Source organism: Ambystoma mexicanum, chromosome 3p, assembly GCF_040938575.1.
Source record: "Ambystoma mexicanum isolate Mex_15411 chromosome 3p, UKY_AmexF1_1, whole genome shotgun sequence".
In the NCBI taxonomy this organism is placed as follows: domain Eukaryota; kingdom Metazoa; phylum Chordata; class Amphibia; order Caudata; family Ambystomatidae; genus Ambystoma; species Ambystoma mexicanum.
Window position 1 is genome coordinate 159612726 of NC_090925.1, and position 23054 is coordinate 159635779.

General features: G+C 46.2%; 1 protein-coding gene across 2 annotated transcripts in view; it reads left to right on the forward strand.

Annotated features, from left to right (window-relative positions):
* The window catches only part of LOC138580191 (alpha-2-macroglobulin-like), a 574708-nt gene that overhangs the window by 456721 nt on the left and 94933 nt on the right, over positions 1 to 23054 (forward strand). For both annotated transcript variants that reach the window (XM_069650528.1, XM_069650529.1), the window contains exons 17-18: positions 6051 to 6266; positions 8314 to 8438. In XM_069650528.1, coding sequence (XP_069506629.1) covers positions 6051 to 6266; positions 8314 to 8438 — 341 coding nt within the window. The remainder of the gene's footprint in view (positions 1 to 6050; positions 6267 to 8313; positions 8439 to 23054) is intronic.

Genomic DNA, 23054 nt, shown 5'->3' on the forward strand with positions numbered 1-23054 from the left:
TTGCCACCATAGCGGGGTGACACGAGAACCGTGTATGCTCAGGTTCAAGCAGACTCTCCTAATTCCAGACCTAGGAATGCTAGGTGTACAAAACTCGGTGGGAGAGTGCCTTCTACCAAGACCTTACGGATCCCAAAGGCTCAAGTTGAGACTCGAGACAGCAGTGGTTCCAACGCAAAGGTCCCATACGAGCTAGTCATTTCACTGGGTGGTCCAGAAACACTTCCGAAAAGGCTTGTTTGCAGGTTAAGCAGGAGGGGTCGAGAGTAGTTAGTCCCACTACTCCAATAGGTTGAAGCGCCCTTGCAAGCCTTCTGTGATCGATGAAAAACAGGGGCTCTGATGGGACAACAGTGGGGTCAGGGTGCCAAACCTTCCAGCGGGTCGCCAACGGTCCCACGGATCAGCTTCTTCGGTTCAGGATACTTGGCTCCTTTGCTAAGTTTGGTGTGAACTCAGAAGATCGACCTGGAATAGGTCTAGAGTGCCTTCTCTTATGCTGAATCTCCATTGTGCCAAAACAAAGAGAAACCAATAGGAGATCTGCTCATAATCAACCATCCCAGACGTGGACCAATCACGGACTACGGTGGCCCCAGTCATGCCAGCACACCAGACATCCTGGCACCCTAGACAGCTCCAGCCCACATCCTGGGAACACACACACAAAGCATGCAGAAGCCTGCAAAAGCTTTGGTTTGCGCAGGGGTCTGCATGACCAAAATAGGAATTTCCTGGGTCTGCTAGACTAGGGGAAGGCAAAGGGATAAAATGGCCAGAGGACAGAACAAAGGACCTCATGGCATGGCCATTTTAGGCATTGGCCACTGTACTGGGCCGAACGCTGTAAACGTGGTTTGGACCAAAGAAAAGAGTCAAACATTCTTTAAAAGTAACTGCTGCCACCAGCTCTGTCCTGGGCACACTTGTACATCCACCAAAAATCCTTCAGAAAAAGAGACCCCAGCGCACTGTACTGGAAGGTACATTGGGCACTGATAAAATGTTACCAACAAATGGCAACAAAGTGAAAGATTAATGGAAACAAAGTCTCCCAGTAATGACAGTCTGAAGGGCATGTCGGTTTCTCCATAACAGAATGAGCAAAAGCCCAGCGGAGTACAGCAGAAGGCTGGGCTCCACTGGTAAGTCAGGCTAGGATGGTCAGACAAAAGCAAAATGTTGGGGGGTTCACAATTGGAGGAAAAATGTGCCGTAAATGGAAATCTTTCCTAACAGCCTACAAGCATAACATTCTTGGTGCTCTCAACATGCTTATCAAAAACAAAGGTTTATATCTTCAAAATGTATCATAAGTGACATCATACTGTAATCATAGTTACCAAAAACCTATGGGGCACAGGATTGGTTAATAGTGGTGACTTCATATACATTCTATAAGAGTTGCATTTCTAATTGCGTAACGCTTGTCTGATGGCTCATCCTGAGACCACCTCTAAATTGATCAAGGTAAAAAGACATCATCTCTGCAATATGTAATTGGTTGGCCCCTTGCTTCATGCGCGGCGTAACACTAGAGATTTTAATTGATTGGCTTCTTACTAACCAACTTTGAACAACTGACAGGTTGTCAAGACATGAGCCAGACAGGAGTAGGGGGAGAGAGGTCTACAGACAGCTTTCCTTTCAATTAAACAGATAGCATTGCTCATGTCTAGGCCATGAGCCAGGGTGATCTTTGTATTTGCCCTTGTGGGCATCTCATGTCTTGGGCTATGTGTATGGAGTAAGGCAGGTGTCCTATCTGTGTTTGTTGCTAACTAATAGACATTTTTCTTCAATTATGGGTTATGTGTGATGGGACTGTGCTTGGAATTATTTCACCCTGCATTTATTGGGAGCTTAGCTAATGTTCAGACAAGTGTTCTGTTTTCTCTTGCCAGTAGGCACACTCTTGAGTTATTCTTCATGGAGTCTTTCAGCTTATAGTTGCCCTGCACCTGACTTACAAAGGCTGGTAGTACTCTTATAAAACTTTAATTAATCTGGCAGTATCCTTCTTGTGTCCTGGGCTTTGCTATCTCGTGCTTTCACTGCAATGTTTTGACTCTTCCCTTAATACGCAGTAACCTTGAATGTGGTCGCGAGCTCTAGCCTGAGCTCTGCACGGATCTGTATTTCTGTGGTTTCAGCATTTTGTGTTCTTTTCGAAGCCTTGAGCCCTTTGTCTATTTAAAAGTGTGCTGCAGCTTCCATTTTAGAAAAGTTGGCTTGTCAATACAATTGTGTTTTTTATGTTAGTGATCTATATCTGCATGTTGTTCATGTTTGCATTCAGCTTAAACATTGCTTATGTTAGTATGCGTCATGTCTTAGGGCTGCCATGTTAATATTCTTCATGTATAAATATGCATATATTACCTAGTGTATGTGTTCTTCATGTTTCGTGCACATTTCCTTTGCGTCTAATGCATGCACATATGTTGTTGCAACGTTAGGTTGGTTACTCATGCCATTTTAAGCTTAGATTGTGTCCATCTTCTGATGTACCTGCCTGAGATAAGGGTGATATGATTGCCTTAGTGAGTACATTCTCTCACCTGTGCAGTATTGAGCTGGGGGAGGGGCAGAAGCTATGGATGGCGTATTCATCTGCCTCTCAACATCTGTACTGATTTCACTTCTTGGGGCTACTCGCATGTTAGCTTTCCTATGATTAAAGCTTTGGAGTTGGCATGCAGACTGAAATGCTTTCACTGGTATGGTTCTCCTTATAGAGGTTTGGGGTGGCCTTGCTTCTTGGGAGTTAGCAAGGATGGATATTTCATTCACTTCTTGGTTCTTGCAAGAGCTATTCTGTTCTGTGGGTGGCAAATGACTTTGCCTATTCTGATTAGAGTTCCTTCCTTTAATTGGACACGTCGGGGCAGGACACCTTTGACGCTACATTTCCATAGATGATTGAATACGAAAATTGATAGTAGATTTGCTCCACTTGTTCCACAGTAGAGTGGGGTAGGTCTTAGTGCAGCCTTTTACGCAGAGTCTGGGGGATACTGTATACATGACATGGTTCGAATACTATATGGCCAGGTACTCATCTGTTGTGACTACAATACAATTTGGTTCTGCAGAATCCAAGGCCATGTTAAGCTTTGGCTTGATCTCCTCGAGAGGAGAAAATGAGATAGCGACAGAAAGAAATGAGATAGAGGGGGGCGGGAGAAGGAGAGACCTTGGTCATGTAATGGTTAAGGTGGGTAAAGTAATGATCAGACATCCAGGACTGAATGGTTAGAAGACAGGAAGTGACAACAAAGTGGATGGATGGGGTGAAAGAAGGAAAAGCTGTGACTCATCTGCGTAAAAAGGACAAGAGAGACCCAAAGACGAGATGTTTGAGACAAGAGGACGTTTGTAAAGAGTGAAAGGAAGGGGGCCCAAACCTGAACACTGTCTAGGAAGAAGATATACTGGGGAAGTGTGGTCATCCCAAGAAACCGTAGGTGTGGTCTGCGTGGTAGGAGGAGACCAGTTCAGTACAGAACCCCTGAAACCAAGATGACAGAGACAGCTGAGGGGAAAAGAGCGGTCAGTGGTGTCAAAAGCTGCCGACCACTTTAGAGAGCCAAGAGAGAATATTGCTTCGTATTACAAGCAGAGAGAAGAGAGTCAACGACCTAGAGGATGGCAGTCTCAGCGGAGTGAAATGGGCAAAAACCTGATTGATATGGTCGGAGAAGAGAACTATTGCAACGATGAGTAGAGATTTGCAGGTTGACAATACGCTATAAGAGTTTGAAGAAAGAAAGGGAGAAGTGAAATGGGCTGGTAGTTAGAGGGAAGAGAAGGGTCGAGAGAAGTTTTCTTTTGAATGGGAAAGCTTATGGGTTTCTGATCATCAACAGTGTTGTATTCGCTTGACTATCCAGTTTCGATGTTTTGGGGCACTGAAGCAGCAGCTTGGGTATTCCTCGTAGCGTAAGGACTGGAATGAGTAAGAGGGGTTTGGGGTAATGCCCCAATTACATATTAGAATCTTCATCACTCGTAGCCCTCCTCCTCCTCACAGTAACTACATCCAACCTACCCCCCCCCCCCCCTCCAAGGGACTGCATTGGCGTTGTGACTTGAGAACTTTGAGGAGAAGCCAGTGTTGCTTTATATGCAATGCTGTGTGAGGGGGAGAAGCCTCGCCAGAGGCAGGCGTTTCAGCAAAAAGCTTGGGATCCTTTCCTGTGATAGGGTGGGAGCCTCCTACTGTAAGTTATGGAGAGGAATAGTAGGACTACGAGTAAATAAGATTACCATATGTAATCTGGGCATTATACATCTAAGGACATTGCCTTGGGATTCTGTACACATCATTGGGACTCTGAGTCAAAACCTATTTGCTCCCTGGGGTATATATTATGATGCCCCATCAAAATCCCCCCAGCCCCCCTTCCAGCTAGCACGCCATCTCATATTAAGAGAGGCTGTTCCACGATGTTTGGGATTCAACCTGATGTATAAGGCACATTGTGCAATGGACTGATACAAACTTGGCAAGGCTGTTCAATAGGTTAAAGCACCTGCCCGCCTTCGCGCAGGGGAAGGGGGGTAGCAGGTTTGGGGAGGGGGGTGAGAGGCAGAGCTAGGTGTCAAATAATGTGGGTGCCCCCAATATTGGATGCTGGCTGGTTTGCATAAAAACAAAGTGTATTTGGGGTTTGTAAGAATGACCACAATATATCAAACATGTCTGATATTAATTTAAATGTGCGCTCCTTCTGAGCATGCAAAGTACACTGGGTATGGTGTTCAATTAATTTGTCATGCTACTCACCATGACAGTACATGTGTGCAAAACATGAGACATATATACTGCTTTGGGCCGTTTGATTGTTTGGGGTTGGGCTGTCCTGGTGAGCTAAAATGTGCCGCCCACTGCATGTATTGGGAAGACTTGCGTCAGGGGCAGACAACTTCCTCAATTTAGGGGAGGATTTGGGCCTCAGACCACCACGGAGTGGCGCTATGTAAAGACAATTTTTGCAGGAGTGCGGCTCTGTCTTGTTCCTGCCCAATTCCTTCCCTGTATTTATTACAGGCACATGAGCAAGATCAGTTTGCCTTCGCTTGCTGCACGTGTATATCCAGTTCACGCTCATAGCACTTGCTGCCACTGGTCTCGTAAGACTCCATTAGTACCCGGCGGCGACATTCCACGGGATGCACTTAACGTGGATTGGCTTGTTTCTGAGCCATACAACAGTGTAATCCCGTGGACGCACTTACGTGCATCGGGCTCCGGGTACAATCTTTTTTTTTTGTGGCGACCATGGAAAGGGAGAAGGGACCACACGTAGTCCCTTCTCCCTTTTCCAAGGTGGCCAGTTCCTCCCATTAGTACGGAGCAAGATGGCCCAAAATGGCACCCTGTTGCTCCGTACTAATGAAGCAGTACACGTGTTCTAGTGTTCCTAGAACTAACGCGCACTGCGACAAAACCTTTTCAAACGCCAAAAGAAATGGTGCTTGAAAAGCTTTCGTCAGCCATTAATATTCCGGGGCTGCAAACTCGGGAAAACTAGTATCCCGAGACTGCAGACCCCAGAATACTAATGGCAATAACCGACTCGCCGGCGGGCCATTACCGCCTTAAGGTAATGCCCCCGGGGCCACCATTAACTTCAGGCCCTGGGGGCATTGCCTTAGGCAGTAATGGTATTTATCCCCACCAAAAATATCACCGTCTGGAATGGCCATAGCCGATATTTTTTGTGGGGGGTAAGTTTTGGGGTTTTCAAGGAGCGGGAGTTATAGGCGTGTCCCCCGCTCCTTTAAAAATGTTGCAGGGGAGTCCCCCGCAGGTTCCATGCCTTAATATCGCCGCATATTTTTGCACAGTGATATTTTTGTGGGGATATTAACACGTGGAACTGGCGGTAATCGCCCGCCGGCTCCGCAGTTATTGCCACGGTAATCACCTGGTTTCTCTAGCGAGCCCTCTGCTCTCACAGATACCCCAAACATGTACTATCTGCAGCAAAGGGAAACATGGGTGACAAGCTAAATATCTAAGTGCAAACCTTTGCATTTTGCAGGTTACCGCCATGGCCCAGGAAGCATTGCTAATGTATGGGAAACTGACATACGCCCAGGACGGCTCAAACCAAGTTGTAATCACATCTAGCGGCGATACGGTGGACCGGAACAGCGTGGATCAGAGCAACCGTTTATTGGTCCGAGAGGTAGAAGTGCCCGTAGCCCCAGGCAGCGCCCAGATCGAGGTCAGCGGCTCTGGCTGCCTTTTCATCCAGGTAAGTGGAGGCACTCTGAAATTCACATTGGAGCTGGGGTGGAGGCTGCTGTGGTGATAGTTTAGCGTTCCCGACCCCAACCACCCTGTTGCTAGTTACTGAGCCGGGGCTCCAGCCGCCTATCCGGCCAGTTATTATACAAGCATCTGGGCGGGAGTCAGGGAGCACCGTTCGTTACTTTACAGAGAGAGAAAGTTGCATGATGTGTGATGCCCATACGCGAAAACACTAAAAGCTTCGCGGGATGGGGAACGGGCGGATCTTGCCTGGATCTAGCCACTTGCTGCTTACCCGCTGAAGTTCTAGCTTGCCTAAGAATTGCCCCCAGATATGATGGGCAGAAGCAGGGATGAGCAGGGATTTGCCCATACAGATCCTTGACCAGAATTAATCTGCCAGGCAGCCATTTTCTTCATTTAGCAAGCCACAGTAGTTTGTCCTATACAGGAGAAGGAGAACTATGCAGCCGGTAAGGATATGTCGCGCTCTTTCTACTTGGTCAGAACTTAATCTCCATTAACGTCTGTCACGGGGCATCCGCTTCCATGGGCCAATGTATTCGTGCACCTGTAGTATGTTAAAGCGCAGGTGTACTGTGAACCTGCGGAATTTTACACTAGACCATTTCGTGAGCTGTGGGGAATATTCAGTGGAAAGACCGGCTTTGCATATTCAATGTATCTCTATTTCTTACCATGCTTTCCACTGTATCGGTATAAACTGATTTTAATCTGAGCTTTTTTATAAAATACTCTGGGCTTCATCAGGGGTTGGGCGCAGCGGCAAGAATGTGGCGATGCCACTTTTACTGCTCCATTACAAATCTCCAGCTTTCCGCCCATTTTCGGCGCGATTACTGCTGGTGCTATTACCGCCGCAGGTAATAGCACCTATTGGACTCTAAAAGAACTGGGAATTACAGTGCCAACACAACTCGTGATCCGGCACAGATTGCGCCAGACGGAGTTGCAGTAACACTAATAGCATTGGCGGTATCCCAGTGCAATTACCGCCGCGATACCGCCAAGGCCCCCATGTATCCCTCTGTATCTGAGTGGGGTGCTATCGGACTGCAGATCAGCAAGCAGCAGCAGGATGTTGGGTGTTGTCTCGCGAGAGGTGGCGAGTGCTCCTTGCTAATGTTGGGGGTAGGGGCGGGGCTAGGCAGCGTTGCGGGTGGGGGGGTGGAGAGTGGCCAGGAGGCCAGGTAGGGGCTTTGTATTATGGGGGAGCGGGCAGGTTGGAGGGTGTGCGGCATGGGAAAGAGGGGTCTCATATGCCACTACTTTCATTGTGCACACTTTGGCTATTGTGGTTAGGGCGAGAACTTGTCATTTGGGTTGGAATACAGCTGCCATTTGTGGGGATTTCTTTTCCGCATATTTAGGCTTGGAGCTAGGAGGCGGTAAAATGAGCTGCCCACAAACACGCCCACTTTGGGCTTACCCATAAAGTCATGTCAGTTCAAGAAAACCTGTTTAAGCGATTTTGCCTCACTGTCTCCCGCACACTGGCGCCCCCGATCACGGGGACCCCCCCCCCCTGCCCCCGCCCGCTCACACACACTCATTCTTACTGTCATTCACCGGCGCCCTCCGCCCTCATTCACACACACTCATTCTTACTCGTTCGCATTCACCGCCCCGCCCCACCCCCCCCCCTGGATACTGCATAGATGCAGACACCTACACACACTTACCTCCGTCGACCGATGGGCACTCAAAGGCGATGCTGTCCTGCAAGAGGCGTTGGAGTCTGAGTTTTCTGCGTCTGCTGCTGTTCTCAGCATCACAGTGTAGACCTCAGGACTTCCCTGCGACCACATACTCCCTTCCCACTCAAGAAGCCCACCATACTCTGCTCAAAGAGAGTTGACCAATCTTTGGGGCTCATTGGGTGACAGTGATCAGATTGCAGGGGGTAGGTAGATTGCCAACAGATGTGAGGTGAGGAGACGGGTGGCCCGAGGGGCTTTTCTGTTCCTCTGACGGTAAGTCATTCTGAACATCCACCTCATCGCCCATGACTTGCTTTTTTCTTCCCGTAGAGCACTCGCAAGTACAATGTCAAGATTGAGAACAAGGAGAACCAGTTCAGTTTGACAGTGGTAACCACTCCAGGTACCTGTGACAACGGATCCCCAAGGAGTGTTGTGCTCAACATCACCGTCAGGTACTGTACGCTGGCCACTGCTTAAGGCAAATGGCTATCCAAGTGGCAGGTGTTTCTATGCCTGACAAACACCCAACCCTGTGCCCTGTGATACACCACCAATCCATTTGCAACTGTATTACGACGATCTAGTTTTACGACACGCTACCAGTGTTCTATTTGGGGGATATGCCTCGCTCTGGTTTGGTGTAGAGTCTTGAAGATTTCAGTGCCATGTTAAGACCAGGCATTGCTGACATATTCTGTGAACTTTCGGAGATGAGTTGGCAGTCTGTATTGGCATTTAGCACCCAGGAGCAATCACTGTACTTCAATACAACATAGCAGTAACAGGTGTATCGGCGCGTTGCACATGCCATATCATATCATATCATAGCAGCATGTCAATCAACCTGACAAATCCTTACAGAAACAAGCATTGGCGATGGCAACAGTTGGGCTTTTGTGTAGGCATGGGAAAGGCACGGCCATAGTGGTATTAACCGGCCATTGATAGTAGCAGCTGTGAAATGGTGCAAGTACCTGGCCATATAATAGCAGTCCCTGGAAAATGCCTACACACAAACCAAAAGTGTTGGCTTTGTGAATGCTTGTTTTTAACAGGACTTCAGTGAAGGACGCACATTGTGCTTATAAATCTAGTGGATGTATGCAAACTTGGTTAAGACATTTGTATTATACCAGTAGCGCGTTTACCGCTCCAATGTACACGCTGATTCATGGAATTATTTGCGCCGAAAAACAGGGATTTGTGTGCCATTCTGGCCGCAAATCCCCATTTGTTAAACAGGGATTTGCCGGCAGAATGGCGCACAAATCCCTGTTTTTCAGCGCAATTAATTCCATGAATCAGCATGTAAGTCATTAACTCTCAGAAAACGGCTTTGAAAAAACACTGACAGCCACTTCGAGCACAACGTTTGATGGTAAGGCTTGAAAGATAGGTCCCTGGAGGATGTGTTTTGGGTGGGAATGGCCACAGGGATTAGCATGGCCACGGGCAGTCAATGGGTGAATAAATAACCAAGCATCACTTGCAAGCTTCGTGTCCCTCCTCACAGGTCTTTTTTCCTGAGCTTTGTTGGCTTATTGGTGGTGCCTTAGCACCACCAAATAGCCAAAAGTAAAAATCCGAGGATGGCTCCATTGATTGCAATTAAAATGTGCCAACAATGAAGGAAAACGCTAGAGGTCCATCAGAGGGAAATATGCGTGGAAGGCTGCGTGGAAGGCTGCACAGGGGAGGTTTGCACAGTGATGCTGAAAGGGCAGGTTAAAACAAGTATTGGCATGGCCAATAGTTTGTGATTGTGTGGAGCTGCTTAGAGGCATTGTCTTAATATTAACCCTTTCCCAGCTAATGACATCATATGAGCAGGGAGTACCATTATTCCCAGTTATTGCCAAAATATGTTCTGGAACCCGCATCATACGCCAGGATGTGTCACATGTTGTCACCAAAACGCATCAGAGTTGACATCAGAAGCCCAGTTCTCAGCCAATTGACTTACAGATTCAGGTGCTCATCTGAATGTTAAGGATTGCCATCAAATGCTTAGGCTCCCATCTCAATGCTAATAATTGCAATCTAATGACAGGTGCTCATCTGAATGTTAAGGATTGCCATCAAATGCTTAGGCTCCCATCTCAATGCTAAGGATTGCAATCTAATGCTCAGGTGCTCATCTGAATGTTAAGGATTGCCATCAAATGCTTAGGCTCCCATCTCAATGCTAAGGATTGCAATCTAATGCTCAGGTGCTCATCTGAATGTCAAGGATTGCCATCAAATGCTTAGGCTCCCATCTCAATGCTAATAATTGCAATCTAATGACAGGTGCTCATCTGAATGTTAAGGGTTGCCATCATATGCTTAGGCTCCCATCTCAATGCTAAGGATTGCAATCTAATGCTCAGGTGCTCATCTGAATGTTAAGGATTGCCATCAAATGCTTAGGCTCCCATCTCAATGCTAATAATTGCAATCTAATGACAGGTGCTCATCTGAATGTTAAGGATTGCCATCAAATGCTTAGGCTCCCATCTCAATGCTAAGGATTGCAATCTAATGCTCAGGTGCTCATCTGAATGTTAAGGATTGCCATCAAATGCTTAGGCTCCCATCTCAATGCTAAGGATTGCAATCTAATGCTCAGGTGCTCATCTGAATGTCAAGGATTGCCATCAAATGCTTAGGCTCCCATCTCAATGCTAATAATTGCAATCTAATGACAGGTGCTCATCTGAATGTTAAGGATTGCCATCATATGCTTAGGCTCCCATCTCAATGCTAAGGATTGCAATCTAATGCTCAGGTGCTCATCTGAATGTTAAGGATTGCCATCAAATGCTTAGGCTCCCATCTCAATGCTAATAATTGCAATCTAATGACAGGTGCTCATCTGAATGTCAAGGATTGCCATCAAAAGCTTAGGCTTCCATCTCAATGCTAAGGATTGCAATCTAATGCTCAGGTGCTCATCTGAATGTCAAGGATTACCATCAAATGCTTAGGCTCCCATCTCAATGGTAAGGATTGCAATCTAATTCTCAGGTGCTCATCTGAATGTTAAGGATTACCATCAAATGCTTAGGCTCCCATCTCAATGCTATGGATTGCCTTCCAATGCTCAGGTGCACATCCCAAAGCTGAGACTTGCCATGAAATGCTCGGGTGCTTCTCAACTCTAAGGATTGCCATTAATTGCTCAGGTGTGCACGCCAGTGCTAAGGATTGCCAAAAAATGCTCAGGTGCTAATTATAATGCAAATGATTACTGTAACATGCTCAGATGTTCATCTCAATGCTAATGATTACTTTGAAATTTGCAGCTGCTTATCCAAATGCTAAGGTTTGCCAGGAGATGATCTGGTGCCAATCCCAGTATTAAGGATTGCCTTCAAATTCTCTGGCACTCCCATCCATGACAGGGATGTACACATGACTGCCATAGATTGCCAGGCATTACCTTATTTATTTATTTGTATATGGTTAAACAACAAACCGTTACAAAATGGTCTCAATACAATACATTTTACAAGAGTTTTGGAACACAGTTTAAAACCTATGAATAATTCATCAGATGTAAAAGGAGATAAAATACACTGTGATACGAATTGAAAAGATTTTAGATACACACAACCTCTTCTATCAGCATAAAAACTCAAACATATATAGGCTGAGTCAGCCTAAAGTATAGGTACATTCAAAGATCAATAAGGTTATAAAACACTCTATAAAAATAAGAAGCTAAAATTGATCATACAATTTAGTTGTAATTTCCCGAGGTCAGAGCTTTCATAGTTAATACATAATGTTCAAGAATTCATAGTGTTATAGACGCTCTGTGGAATAACGAGCTACAATTAATCCTGTAGATTGCATCTCCCCAAAAATAGCAACGCTGCTAGCTTCAAGGACAGGACCGTGTACAGACAAAGATGGTCCGAGTGCACCCGTTCAGTGTTAGAAGTGAACTTATTTAAGTGGGAGATACGCTCTACCAAGAGTGCCGGGCACGTTATGAGTAATTGGGGTAGAGTTTCCTTTTCCGTATAACATGACAATATCTGCAGACTGAAGTTTCCCTCACATCACGAATTCTAATCGAAATAATCTCCTCCGTTAAAAGGAAATTCATGCAAAAATGCATACAGTTATTCCAAAGGAAACACTCTCAACTATAATTCCATGGTACCCAAACCTTTGCGGTGGAGACAGAGGTGCTCATCGATTTAGCCACATCTTCTCTAGTTTGAATCCAGTCATTCAAATGAATCTTTTTCTTCACCTTAACAGGGTTGGCGATTAAGGTTTCCAAGCTAAGGTCTAAGAGTAACAGTTGGGCACAGTGGATAGACATTATTTTCCTAACGTCAATATTCAACTCGTCAGCCTTCATAACTATGGCATAGAATTGTTGATCAGAGGAAGTATGGGTTTTCCTACGTAGCGCCAATTGTTTCCATCGTACAATACTTGCTAAGTATAGGGTGCCTAATTAAAATTGAGTCGCTGACAAAGAGTTACTACCGGGCAAAAAGCAAGACCTTCCACAATAGCATGGCTTCATAGACACCTAAATCACCAATCGACCAATCGGGGTAGGTTTCCGTCTGATAGATCAACTTTGGGGCCGACCACCTTTCCATGATAACATTTGAAGACTGGAAGTAGGGAAACTGTCCCAGATTTCCTGTTGACTCTACACGTCTGTGACGCCAACAAGACTGCTTTCTGGTGACGGTAGTTCCTATAAAAAACATTTGATGGCTGAGTAACAAGAGGGTAGCCTAGATAAGGCATACTGTCGCAGAATGCAAGCTTGGATTTATTCATATTTATTCAAATACCAAGAATACTTTGGTTTCTTTTCCCTCTTACAGCATTTTAGAACAACCATTTTTTGGGGATTAATCCTTAACTTATTTTGATCAATGTACAGGGTTAAGGCATCGATAAGCCCCTGCAGGCCAACCGGGGTACGGTTCAAGAACACAAAATCGTCAGTGTAGGCCACCCAAGAGACACAGATGTTCCCAATTTTCAGTGGGACAAAAGACACCCTTGTGGGGCACCCCCTATGCTAGAAACGTAAAGGTTGTAAAGGCACAGTGCCAGAATACAACCAAGGTCCTTGCAAGTGGGAATAGGAGTAGACATGGAGCCCTCGTTGTATTAAACAGACTGTCACAGACAGACTGTCACAGAGGTGCCTTAATGTATGCATACCAGAATGTTTAATAAACCCTCAGGACAGTCCAGATTGCTCAGCCTATTCCATAAAATCTCACGGAAATGGAAAGCTAAGGATAGATCCATGGAGACAGCATATACAGGCGGCGCGCCATCCGTCCATGACAGGTTCTGTACGTAAGACATTAAAAATTCACCACAGTCAGTACCCATTTGTTTTCGAAAACCAATTTGGGACATCTGCAATATGTTTGATGAACCACACTAATTTCTAGTTTCTCCAAGATCAGGACAGCAAACATTTTTGAATCTGCGTCCAAAAGTCTTATAGGGTGATAATTTCGGGAGGACAGTTTATCACCTTTTTTATAAATAGGAATAATGTCCGCCTGTTTCCAGGATGGAAGAAGGGTCCTGGTGGTTATATTATCTTGAAGCAGTATAAATATAATAGAAGCCCATAACCAGGAATCGCTTTTAAAGATTTTTTTGGCCAAGAAGTTTGATCTGCTTGCGCGGGAGGCGCTCACCCTATTAATGCACCCTTCAATATCTTCTATTGAAAAGGCCAATAGCCAATCTTTTGAAGGCTCCCGGCCAGATGGATTAGGGTTCTCCCGACCGTACAGCTCCACAAAATGAGCAGTCCAAGCTGCTTCAGAAATTGGATTGCTTTGTGCAGCTGACTGGTTTAACTCTAGGCTGTTTATCAAATTCCAAACGTTACAGAAGTTTTTAAGGCCACCAACATCCCCTCTACATCCCGTTGATACAGCAGCTGTCTGTAGCTTTTTATCTGATCTTTCAGGTTTTGTTTTGCAGTGCGGGCCTCAATATCTATGCTAATGTTGTTCATTATTCCTCTGATCCTTTGACGCACAGTTCTCTTCAGTTGACGAACATGTGCGTCAAACCTATGGGGGTGTTTTCTTTTAATCAAGCTCCCCGAGCTACTTTTACAAGCACACCCCATAATGGATTCAATATGCTGTTTAAAAGAAACAGTTGAGAAAAGCAAAAGCTTGGACTCATGTGAGCAATTGCTAAAGTTACAAGACACCATCACATTAAAAATGTATCAATGTTTCCCTCATGCCATCTTAGTCTAGTGCCTTTCATATTGACTGTCAATGTATCGGGTCTTCTAGAAAGTAGATGATTCTGTGCTAGACAGACGAAATGCAAGGTTATCATGCTGTGATCACTAGATACACTCAGAAGTATATCAATGTCTTACAAGAGACCAAGAGAGCATGAGTAACAAAGACAAAGTCTATAGGGCCTCCATTCAAGGGTCGCGCTCCCGTATTGAAGGGTGCCGGTACGGGACCGGCACCCCTCATTACGGGAGTACTGATTACGAGGTTCCCTTTGCGGGACCCAGACCAGATGTCTGGTACAACCAGACGTCTCTTCAGCATTCCATGAGGGGAAAAGGGAGGTAATAACGGGCCATTCGTAATGTGCCCGTTATTACCTCCCTCCCCATTCTCATTGAGCCCTATGGGGGCTCAAATGGGAATGGAGAATGGTTCCTTGAAGGAGGAATTACCGGGTCCTCCAATGTTGGAATGACCCGGTTATTCCTCATTGAAGGAACCCGGTAATGGAGCCCGGTTTGGAGCTAATAGCACCATGGCTGCCTCCAAACTCGTAATGAGGCCCTATGACTGATGCACAGTCCCTCCCATGTCAAATCGATTCTCCAACTCCGTTTACGTCAAATATATCATTCAAGGCACACAGACCCCATGTGTCCATTGTTCTATGCAGTTTCTTTCCTTGCACAGATTTTCTATTGACAGCATGATTTCTTGTGCTTAATTAACATTCCATATCGGGGTAACACTTGCAGAGGTGGTACAGGCAACGTTAAAGTCCCCACCCGCTATCACCTGCCCACCAGGGTAGGAGATTGATCATTCTTCTAATACAGAATGTATACCCTGAAGAAAGCAGGGTAGGTCCGTTAAAGGGTTCCTGTAAATATTCTATCAAATATTTCTAAAGGAGCTATCCTTTGACCCTGTCATGAAAACCACTAATATACCCCTTGATGGCGCCAAATGCTGCGTGATGGAGTAGCCTAAATCATTGTGAATTGCTACCATGAGCCCCCCTGCCAGGCACCCCTTTGCGCCTTGGGTTGCAGGAACAACTTCAATAGAGTACCCGTCAAATACTGGTGAGTGGACCAACCTTGTTTCCTGCAACAAAATGAAAGAAATAGTTTGCAGGAAAGAACCCAGAGAAGCATCAGAAAGAAGAGAGGAGGAACCACTTGCGTTCAGGAGATAATAGAGAGGCCATTGATTTTGCTAAAGGGGACCCTTCATTTCCTTAAGTTGATTAATGGAATCTCCCAATGTCATGGCAAGCCAACGCCACTGCCCCTCCTCTGCAGTAGAGCAATTTCTACTTTTGGACTCTTCTTGCATTTGGGTATTTTTAACCTGACCTTTACACCTCAGAACTATTTCCTCTGGGGAGGCCTCTTTCACAACTAAAGGTTGTGTTACCCTGGTTAAGAGGTCATAACCCAGTCTGTTTAAATTAGAAGCTTCCTTTAGAAGAATGTCATATACAATGCGGGACGGAATAACCAACCGCACATGATCATATCTGTGAGGGTGGTCAAAGTCCACTAACACGTCTTTAGTTGTGATAAGGCGCAGGGCAGCGATTTCATTCAAAAGAGCCAAAACTCGCATCCTGTTAAGGGAGGGGTGCCCTTCTCTGTCAAACATATACTTGAGGGGAAAGGCTTGGGTCATCAGGGAAGGCTACTTTTTTCTTATGACCTCCTCCTTTATGGCGATGTATACAGCGGTTTTCTGCGGTTCATCAGCGCTAAAAGGAAGGCCCTCCCCTGAATTCTGCCCACCCAATAGGAAAGGTGTCCTACCACCAGAGGATCATTCGCAGTGGTCAGTAAACCTGCGCCTAATTGGTCAGGGTTTGTCTGGGGACAATCTTGTTTTAGGATCTGTGCCACTATTACCGTGATTGCTTCCTTAGTTAAAATTTGGTTGTTGAATGCCATCTCTAAACGGGGGGTACATGCTAGGTCTTGAGTATGTGATGGGTGGAGGCCAACCCTCTTATCAGGATCCTCCTATGGAACTAACATAGTCCCCCAACTAATGATTGAGACCAGATCTACAGGCTTCCTAGTTTGCACCCCCCTAACAATACCAGCCTCTGATAGATCTTTAGGGATACCAGTCACAGTTTGGCATTCTTGGTTAACCCCATGATGTTTTATTCCCCCAAAAGGTTGATAATGGGGGCACACATTTAAATAAAGCATACACTCTTTTATCTTTCTGTTTGTTAATGGGAGGCTTAGGCTTACAGCCTTTCAGTAAGCCCTTATTTTTCACTGTGTCAAAGAGAGTGTTCCTAGATGATTCGTACTGACTCCCCTGTGCAGTACCACCTTCCGTCTTCTAAAGCCGCTAGAGTTTCCTTGCCAATTGAATCCACTCCCTCCAAACAGAGGTCCACTGATGTTAATGAACAAATTGGGATGCTCCCCCAACCACTGCCCCGAGATACCATTACCTATATTATCGTAACATTTAAATTGACGCAGGAACTTTCTTGAGGACTTATTCTATTTTGTTTTTTAGATGAGGTTAACACATCGGGAAACTTGGGTGAGGTGACACCGATCGGGGCACCATCCATAGTCTGAACTTTGCTAACTAGAGTGTCTAAGCCCAAATTGGCAGAAGGAAAGAAGTCACAGACTATGGGTGCCACAATCGTATTCTCTGGATGCTGTGGGTATAGACTCGCTGGCTCAGTACCCATGTGCACAGTATGCTTATTTAGCACAACAGTTTCTACAGCATGCAATGTACCTGCTATGGTCTCTAGGTATGCAGAATGTTTTTTCAATTCGCCACACATTCCTTTACAAAGGTATAGTATAGCCCAAGAGGACATATTTGGTTCCGTCCCTGCTAGAGAAATGGTGGGAATTGTAATGGGGGCATTGTATCACAAGGAGGACACTGACACTAAAGCTACATGTTTGAAAACCTTTATTTAATTTGAAAGGGGTAGGAAAACTCCCATCTGGCCCTATCTCTAAGATGGGAGTGATCTCGACCATCAAATAATAAAGAAAAAACTGTCCTAGTCAGTCTTAATCCAAAATAATATTTATACTCGAAAAACCTATTGCCTGCCCTCACTCTAATACAACACATGTGAAAGGGAAAATGTTGTGAGAAAGGAAAAATCTGTGTAAACAAAATAGTTCAGAATGGCAAGTGTAGATTCTTACCCCATGTTGTATGACACGTGGGTTGAGGGGAACACTTGGCGTACAGACAAACTCCAGCTTAGGTAGCCTATTCTGCCTTCCAGAACCCTCTTGGCTTTTAAGCACTCAGTCACAAGTTTGAGGGTTCGACCTCTTGGGTTTCCCTTCCCCTAAATCCAGCGCGCAGCTTGACAACCTTTCTCAGAGACTTTTCAATAAGGCACATTCCCTTTGCCGGACCACTCTAATACTTAATAATGATTTCTGGCTTTCAACATTGGTCTCTCTCTCACTCGTATCTTATATGTGTGCGCATATCCTTCATTCCCTCTTAAAATGTTGCAAGCACAGACTGGACTTTCACTGGTTCAATTAACTCGCCAGTTGGATTTAGGAGTTTTTTTTTCATTTCATTCTTTTGATGTTGCAGTCAAGGCCGTTACTCTTGTAGCCTCAGCGCCTCCCCAACTCTGCCGTTCACCCAGGAGAGAGGCTTGTAACTTGCAGAACGTTAGATGGTCTCTCTTCATCCTGTCTGGGCTGGCTTGCACAGCCCTTGCGACTTCAAGGAAGCAGCAGTCCCTCACAAAAGGGATTCTAAGCGTCTACATTCTTGATCTCATCACTTCTGCATGTTGCTCGCCTCTGCTCGCCTTGTCACCCCTCTGTATGCATTGCCTCATTCAGCTTTTTCTCATCAAAATGTCTTTTTGAATTCAAGTCACATTATCCATCACTCTGATTTTGCTCCCACTTCGCTAGCTCCCCTTTTTGGCAATCTGGCAGTTTTGGGAGATGCGGTGGGCCTTAATGAGATGTCCATAATGGGTGGGCCTCACCACCTCAAAGGACTGAATTAGTTCTGTGCACAGGGGAGGAGCTCTGGCTTGGGTGCTGCCAGGTAGTCCACAGCTGCCCCTGGTTTAGCTGCCTGGAGTTACAGCTCCCTCACCACACTGCAGCCTCCCTCACACTCGCAGGCTCAGTGCTTTGGCAGTCCTTCTCCTTCCAGGTTTTCTCCAACTTGTCTTCTCTCCCCCTGGCTTCTGTGCACCATCCAGCATCCACAACCCGCTCAGAGGGTGCCTGTGTGCTCTGCCTTTTATACTGACTGGGAGGCTTAACAGGTTTCAGGTGGGAATTATTGTAGAGGGAGGCCTGAGCTTGCCTGGCCCCATTTTCGTGACATTGTCATAGAGTTGGTATGGTTGATGTGTATACCTTCTCTTGGGTAATCTTCATTACTCCTGTTTGACTCTTCTTCTTCCCAATACTTGAAGGATAGCATGAATCAAGGGGATTCTGGGAAGTTTAGTGTTGAGCAGACTTTGAAAAAAGAGGTGAGTTGAATAATTGTCTGGAGATTTGTCCATAAGAAAATACGGAGTATGGGGTTTGTAGTGCCCCTCAGAAGGGGAGGGAAGGTTATTGTTAGAAAGAGGGGAATACATGTGTTGTGGATAAATGTATTTTGGTTTCCCGTGAGGCTTTCAACTTCTCCTCTTTAAGGGAATGAGTAGGGATGCACCAGAATGGGGGGATACCATGTCTTACCTTCGGATGTCCCGCCCTCACTCCCTGAGGACCCCTCACCCAGGTGATCCTCCTGCACAGGTCCACCTCCAGGGTCTGGATCCAAAGGTGATGGCCATGCCCTGGCCATCTGAGCAAGAGGTCCCCGGGTGTAGACAGTGAGACAACTTCAGGTTTCTCACAGAAGGTACACATGATCTAAAACAGAGCTACTCTCTACTTCTTAAGAGAATAGAGTGAGCCCTGTAGGGGCCAGGGAGGCAGTCACACCTTTGAAGAAAATGGGAGGAATATTCATGAAAGAACTGTTAAGACCTCCCTCTGCAGTATTAATAACAGGGTCAGTAATCGAGATGGGTACAGATAAGTTTGCACCAAGGTCCTGAGGTTGGTGATCTTTGGCTCTTGTACTGAGGAGCCTGGTGGCCGGTTCCTTAGCCAAAGCTTGTGATGGGTTATTAGTTGCTTCCTCCGGAGAAGGAGTCAGAGGCAAAGCCAAGGCACAAGTCATACTGTCTTTTCTTGGGGAAAAGATCAGGGGAGCATCAATAATGTCAAGGCGCAACACTGCCAGTTTCACCTTTTTGCACCTTTTTGTTGTTGTTGATCGAGTAGATTAATGAGCTTGAAAGTCCCATCGCCGTGCCCCCAAAGGTGCCAGCCGCTAGGCAAAGGGGGGCCAAGAGTGCAGTACCAGGATGAGGCGCTCAGATGATTGGGCACCAAGCCCCACCCGCAGTCACCGCTAGTCCAAAGAGAGCAGCTGAAAGAGTGGGGCGGATGACCCAATCACACAGGCACCCAACACATGGGTCAAAGGCTGAGGCACACGCCCCCACCCGCAGACACTGCTAAAGTCCAAAAACAGAGCTCAAGAAGTGAGTCTTGAGCCCCCTCTCCACCGGGGCCACTGTTCATCGAATAAAGCACTCAAGATGTGTGGTAGATCAAATATGCACAGCTCGGAGGGTAGGTCTATGAACTCTCCCCCACCGTTGACGCTCTTTGCAAACAAAAGACGTGCAGATGGACCCAAATAGGTTCCGGCATCAGTGCCAGCAATCTCACCACTCCACTTTGCACAGAGCCGAGGCGCCATCCCCAAAAGGGGCAATGCAGAGGAGAAATTCACAAGCAGGCAAAAGGCAGATATGGGGGTAGATCAGGAAAACAGTCCCCTTAAATCCTTATCACGCACCTCCAACAAAAGCTGTTGACTCGCTTCTCGCAAAATTTTGATAAGGCAGAAAACCTGGGAGCCAGGCTAGTGAGAGGCAGTGAGTGGCAAAGACCACATCCACCAAACACTCTGCCGACACTCCACCTCGCTCTGCTCCCAGGCAGGGGTTACATGCAGCAGACTCCGCTTCAATTCAATAAACATGGAAGACAGGCTTGCACTCTTGCCAACCAATGCTAGCTCCTTCTCCTTCTCCCGTACCAAACACTCTGCCGTGTTACTGTTAAATGTTCAGATTCTCCCACCACCAAATATTTTCATCAAAATTCCATGTACTCACACATATGTCAGGGATTTCCATCAAATGGCCAAGTACTCCTGCCATTGCAGCAGACATCATCAAATGACCAGATACTTGCATCATTGCCAGGGAATTACAGCAGTGCATGGTAGGGGAGTGCAGTATTGTTCCTCCCTCTGCACAGGTCTCCTCCATGGCCCAAGTTGAGGGTGCGGAGGCGGAAAACCAGTTGGGGCAAAAGAGAATCAATGCTTTTAGCGAAAGATGGTCATTGATTACCTGCTCTCCCACCTGTGCACCCCACAGAATTCTATGTGTGTCTCTGGAAAACACAACACTTCCTATTTCAAACGGTGCACAAAGCACAGAATGGTTCACATGTATAACCTACCCTCAGCCTTGAACTGTGTGTATGAAAACAGCTGGCAATTTGGGGCCAAACTATTACAGATCTAATCTAGATAAAAATAATTGTCAAATCCAACAGGTTGGCCTTCATTCAGATGTATATTCCACCTTTCAGATATTTTGAACATTTACATTTTCTATATAGAGCAATGTTAAGCAAAGGAAGCCCAAAGAATAACATGCTAATATTGACCTTTTCTACAAAAAAAAATATTCTTTACATTTTCTTAAAAGGAAAGAATGAGACCGCTGTAAGTACTTTTTTGGGGCTCTGTGATGGGTCTGCCGGGGTAGCAATCACTGCACCACACTAATCTGACCCACCCCTCTAATTACTCTAATTTTCTTATTGCACCACCTATAAGTATCTTAGTGAACTGTATTGTTGGCCATCTCTCACATCTCTCTAGGACAGTCGATGCCCATCTTGGATTGCTGTTGTGTTGAAACTAGGCCTTTTTCCCCTCCTTGCAGAATAGTCGAATATACGTGTTTTTGCATTGCTGTTTGTGTTGAAACTAGGCCTTTTAGCTCTCCTTTTAGGAAAGTCAAACCTAGAGGTTTCTGCAGTGCACTGTCCCCCCTGTCTTCCTTCCAGGCTGCTCCTGCATTCACCTGTGGTGTGTTGCCTGCTTGTTGCCTCCTATGGGCCTCCTTCTGTGTGAACCCTCCCACTCTGGTGCTTCCTGTGGTGCTCGGCTGTGGGCTGTTCTTCTTTCCTCCCTTGCTCTCAATCTCTCCCATCTTTTCAAACTGCTTCTCTATCTCCTATCCTATCCCTCTCACTAAGTGTGGAAGGAAAACATTTCAAGAGAGATATCCTGGTCTCCAACCCAGTCCTCCCTATCGCTGATACCCACATCAGTGCTTCCTCCAGACATACTGTTATGTTCCGGCCATGGAAGGTCTGGCATAGATGGTCCCTTTCCCGACTTAGGTGATCGATCTATGGCTAGAACCGTTACGTACAGTCTAGTCTTCTTCCAAGATGGCCGCTTCAGGCAGCGTTTCCATAACAACGCACTGAAACCTACGTTCAGTGCGTTGTATCGCTCCCACTTCCTGTTTTGGCTTCGGAACTCTTGTTCGTGTTGCTAGCTGTTCGCTCTTGGTCCTGGTCCTGCTTGCGCCCCTCCTCGCTCTGTACCTCTCCGCCCGGCTTCTTCCCTTGCCTTCTCTCCTCGCTTTCGCTCTCTCGCATCCGGCTTCGGTTGAGTGCTCTCCATCTGCTCGCCTCCGGCTTCCAGTGTCATCTCTGTTCGGGCCGCAGGATTTCTTTCCTTTCCTGTGCCTCTGCACACACTAAAGCCCCTCTAGGCGTTCATCCCTATAACTCACTCTGTTCTGTCTTCCTCTTCTTCCTGCCTTTCCCTATCTACAATTACCTTCCAAGAAGCTTCCCCTTTAAATTGGATAAATTCTACTGCCTGCAGAATCTCGACCGCCAGTCCGATCAAGCTCCACGTACAGCCTGTGTGCTTCAGGGTTTTTTGGTGCAGCAGAAGCTTTTTCCCTGGATTGTAGGACGGACTTACTGAGGGTCCCTCTTGGCGGGGAGTTCCTCAGTTGCCAAGGTGGCCTCCAGTGGAGCTCGTCCCTACCTCCACGATAAGAAGGTAAAGGGCCAAAGAAAGAAGACCCAGAAAGCTACTACTAGAGGAAGTAGAGGGACCTCACGGACACTGAGCACATCTTCAGGAACCTCAGGTGAGGAGGGGTCACGGGAGAGAGACCCTTAACCCTTAAGGTTAAAGTAACCCTTAACCCTTAACGCTGGGGTTGTAATGACCAATAGACAGAGACAGAGTGTGCGTAGATACGCCGGACAAGTAGTCCTATGTTTATGTCTGATATAGACCATGCAGGCCACTGAAATGCAGTGGAAGTCGTCGTATCATTACATGTAAGTAATACCATGTTGGGGATGGCTATTTTGTGCAAATGTATGCTCGTTGCTGCAGGTCACTACCACAGTAAAGTGCAAAGTGCTGTGCAAGTAGATGCAATGCATATATATATAAAAGTAGAAATAACCATAGGACACAGGAGCTTTATGAAATGCCTTTATTAAATGTGTGTGTATTAACAGGTGCTTACACTTATCTGACTGCACCACGTTCCCCACCATGGGGGACACATGGAACACTAGACGGTAGGACAATGGACAGGTCTCCCCTGTCTGTGAACATGGACTGAACTCGCCTGGAGGAGGAAAGAACCCTTAA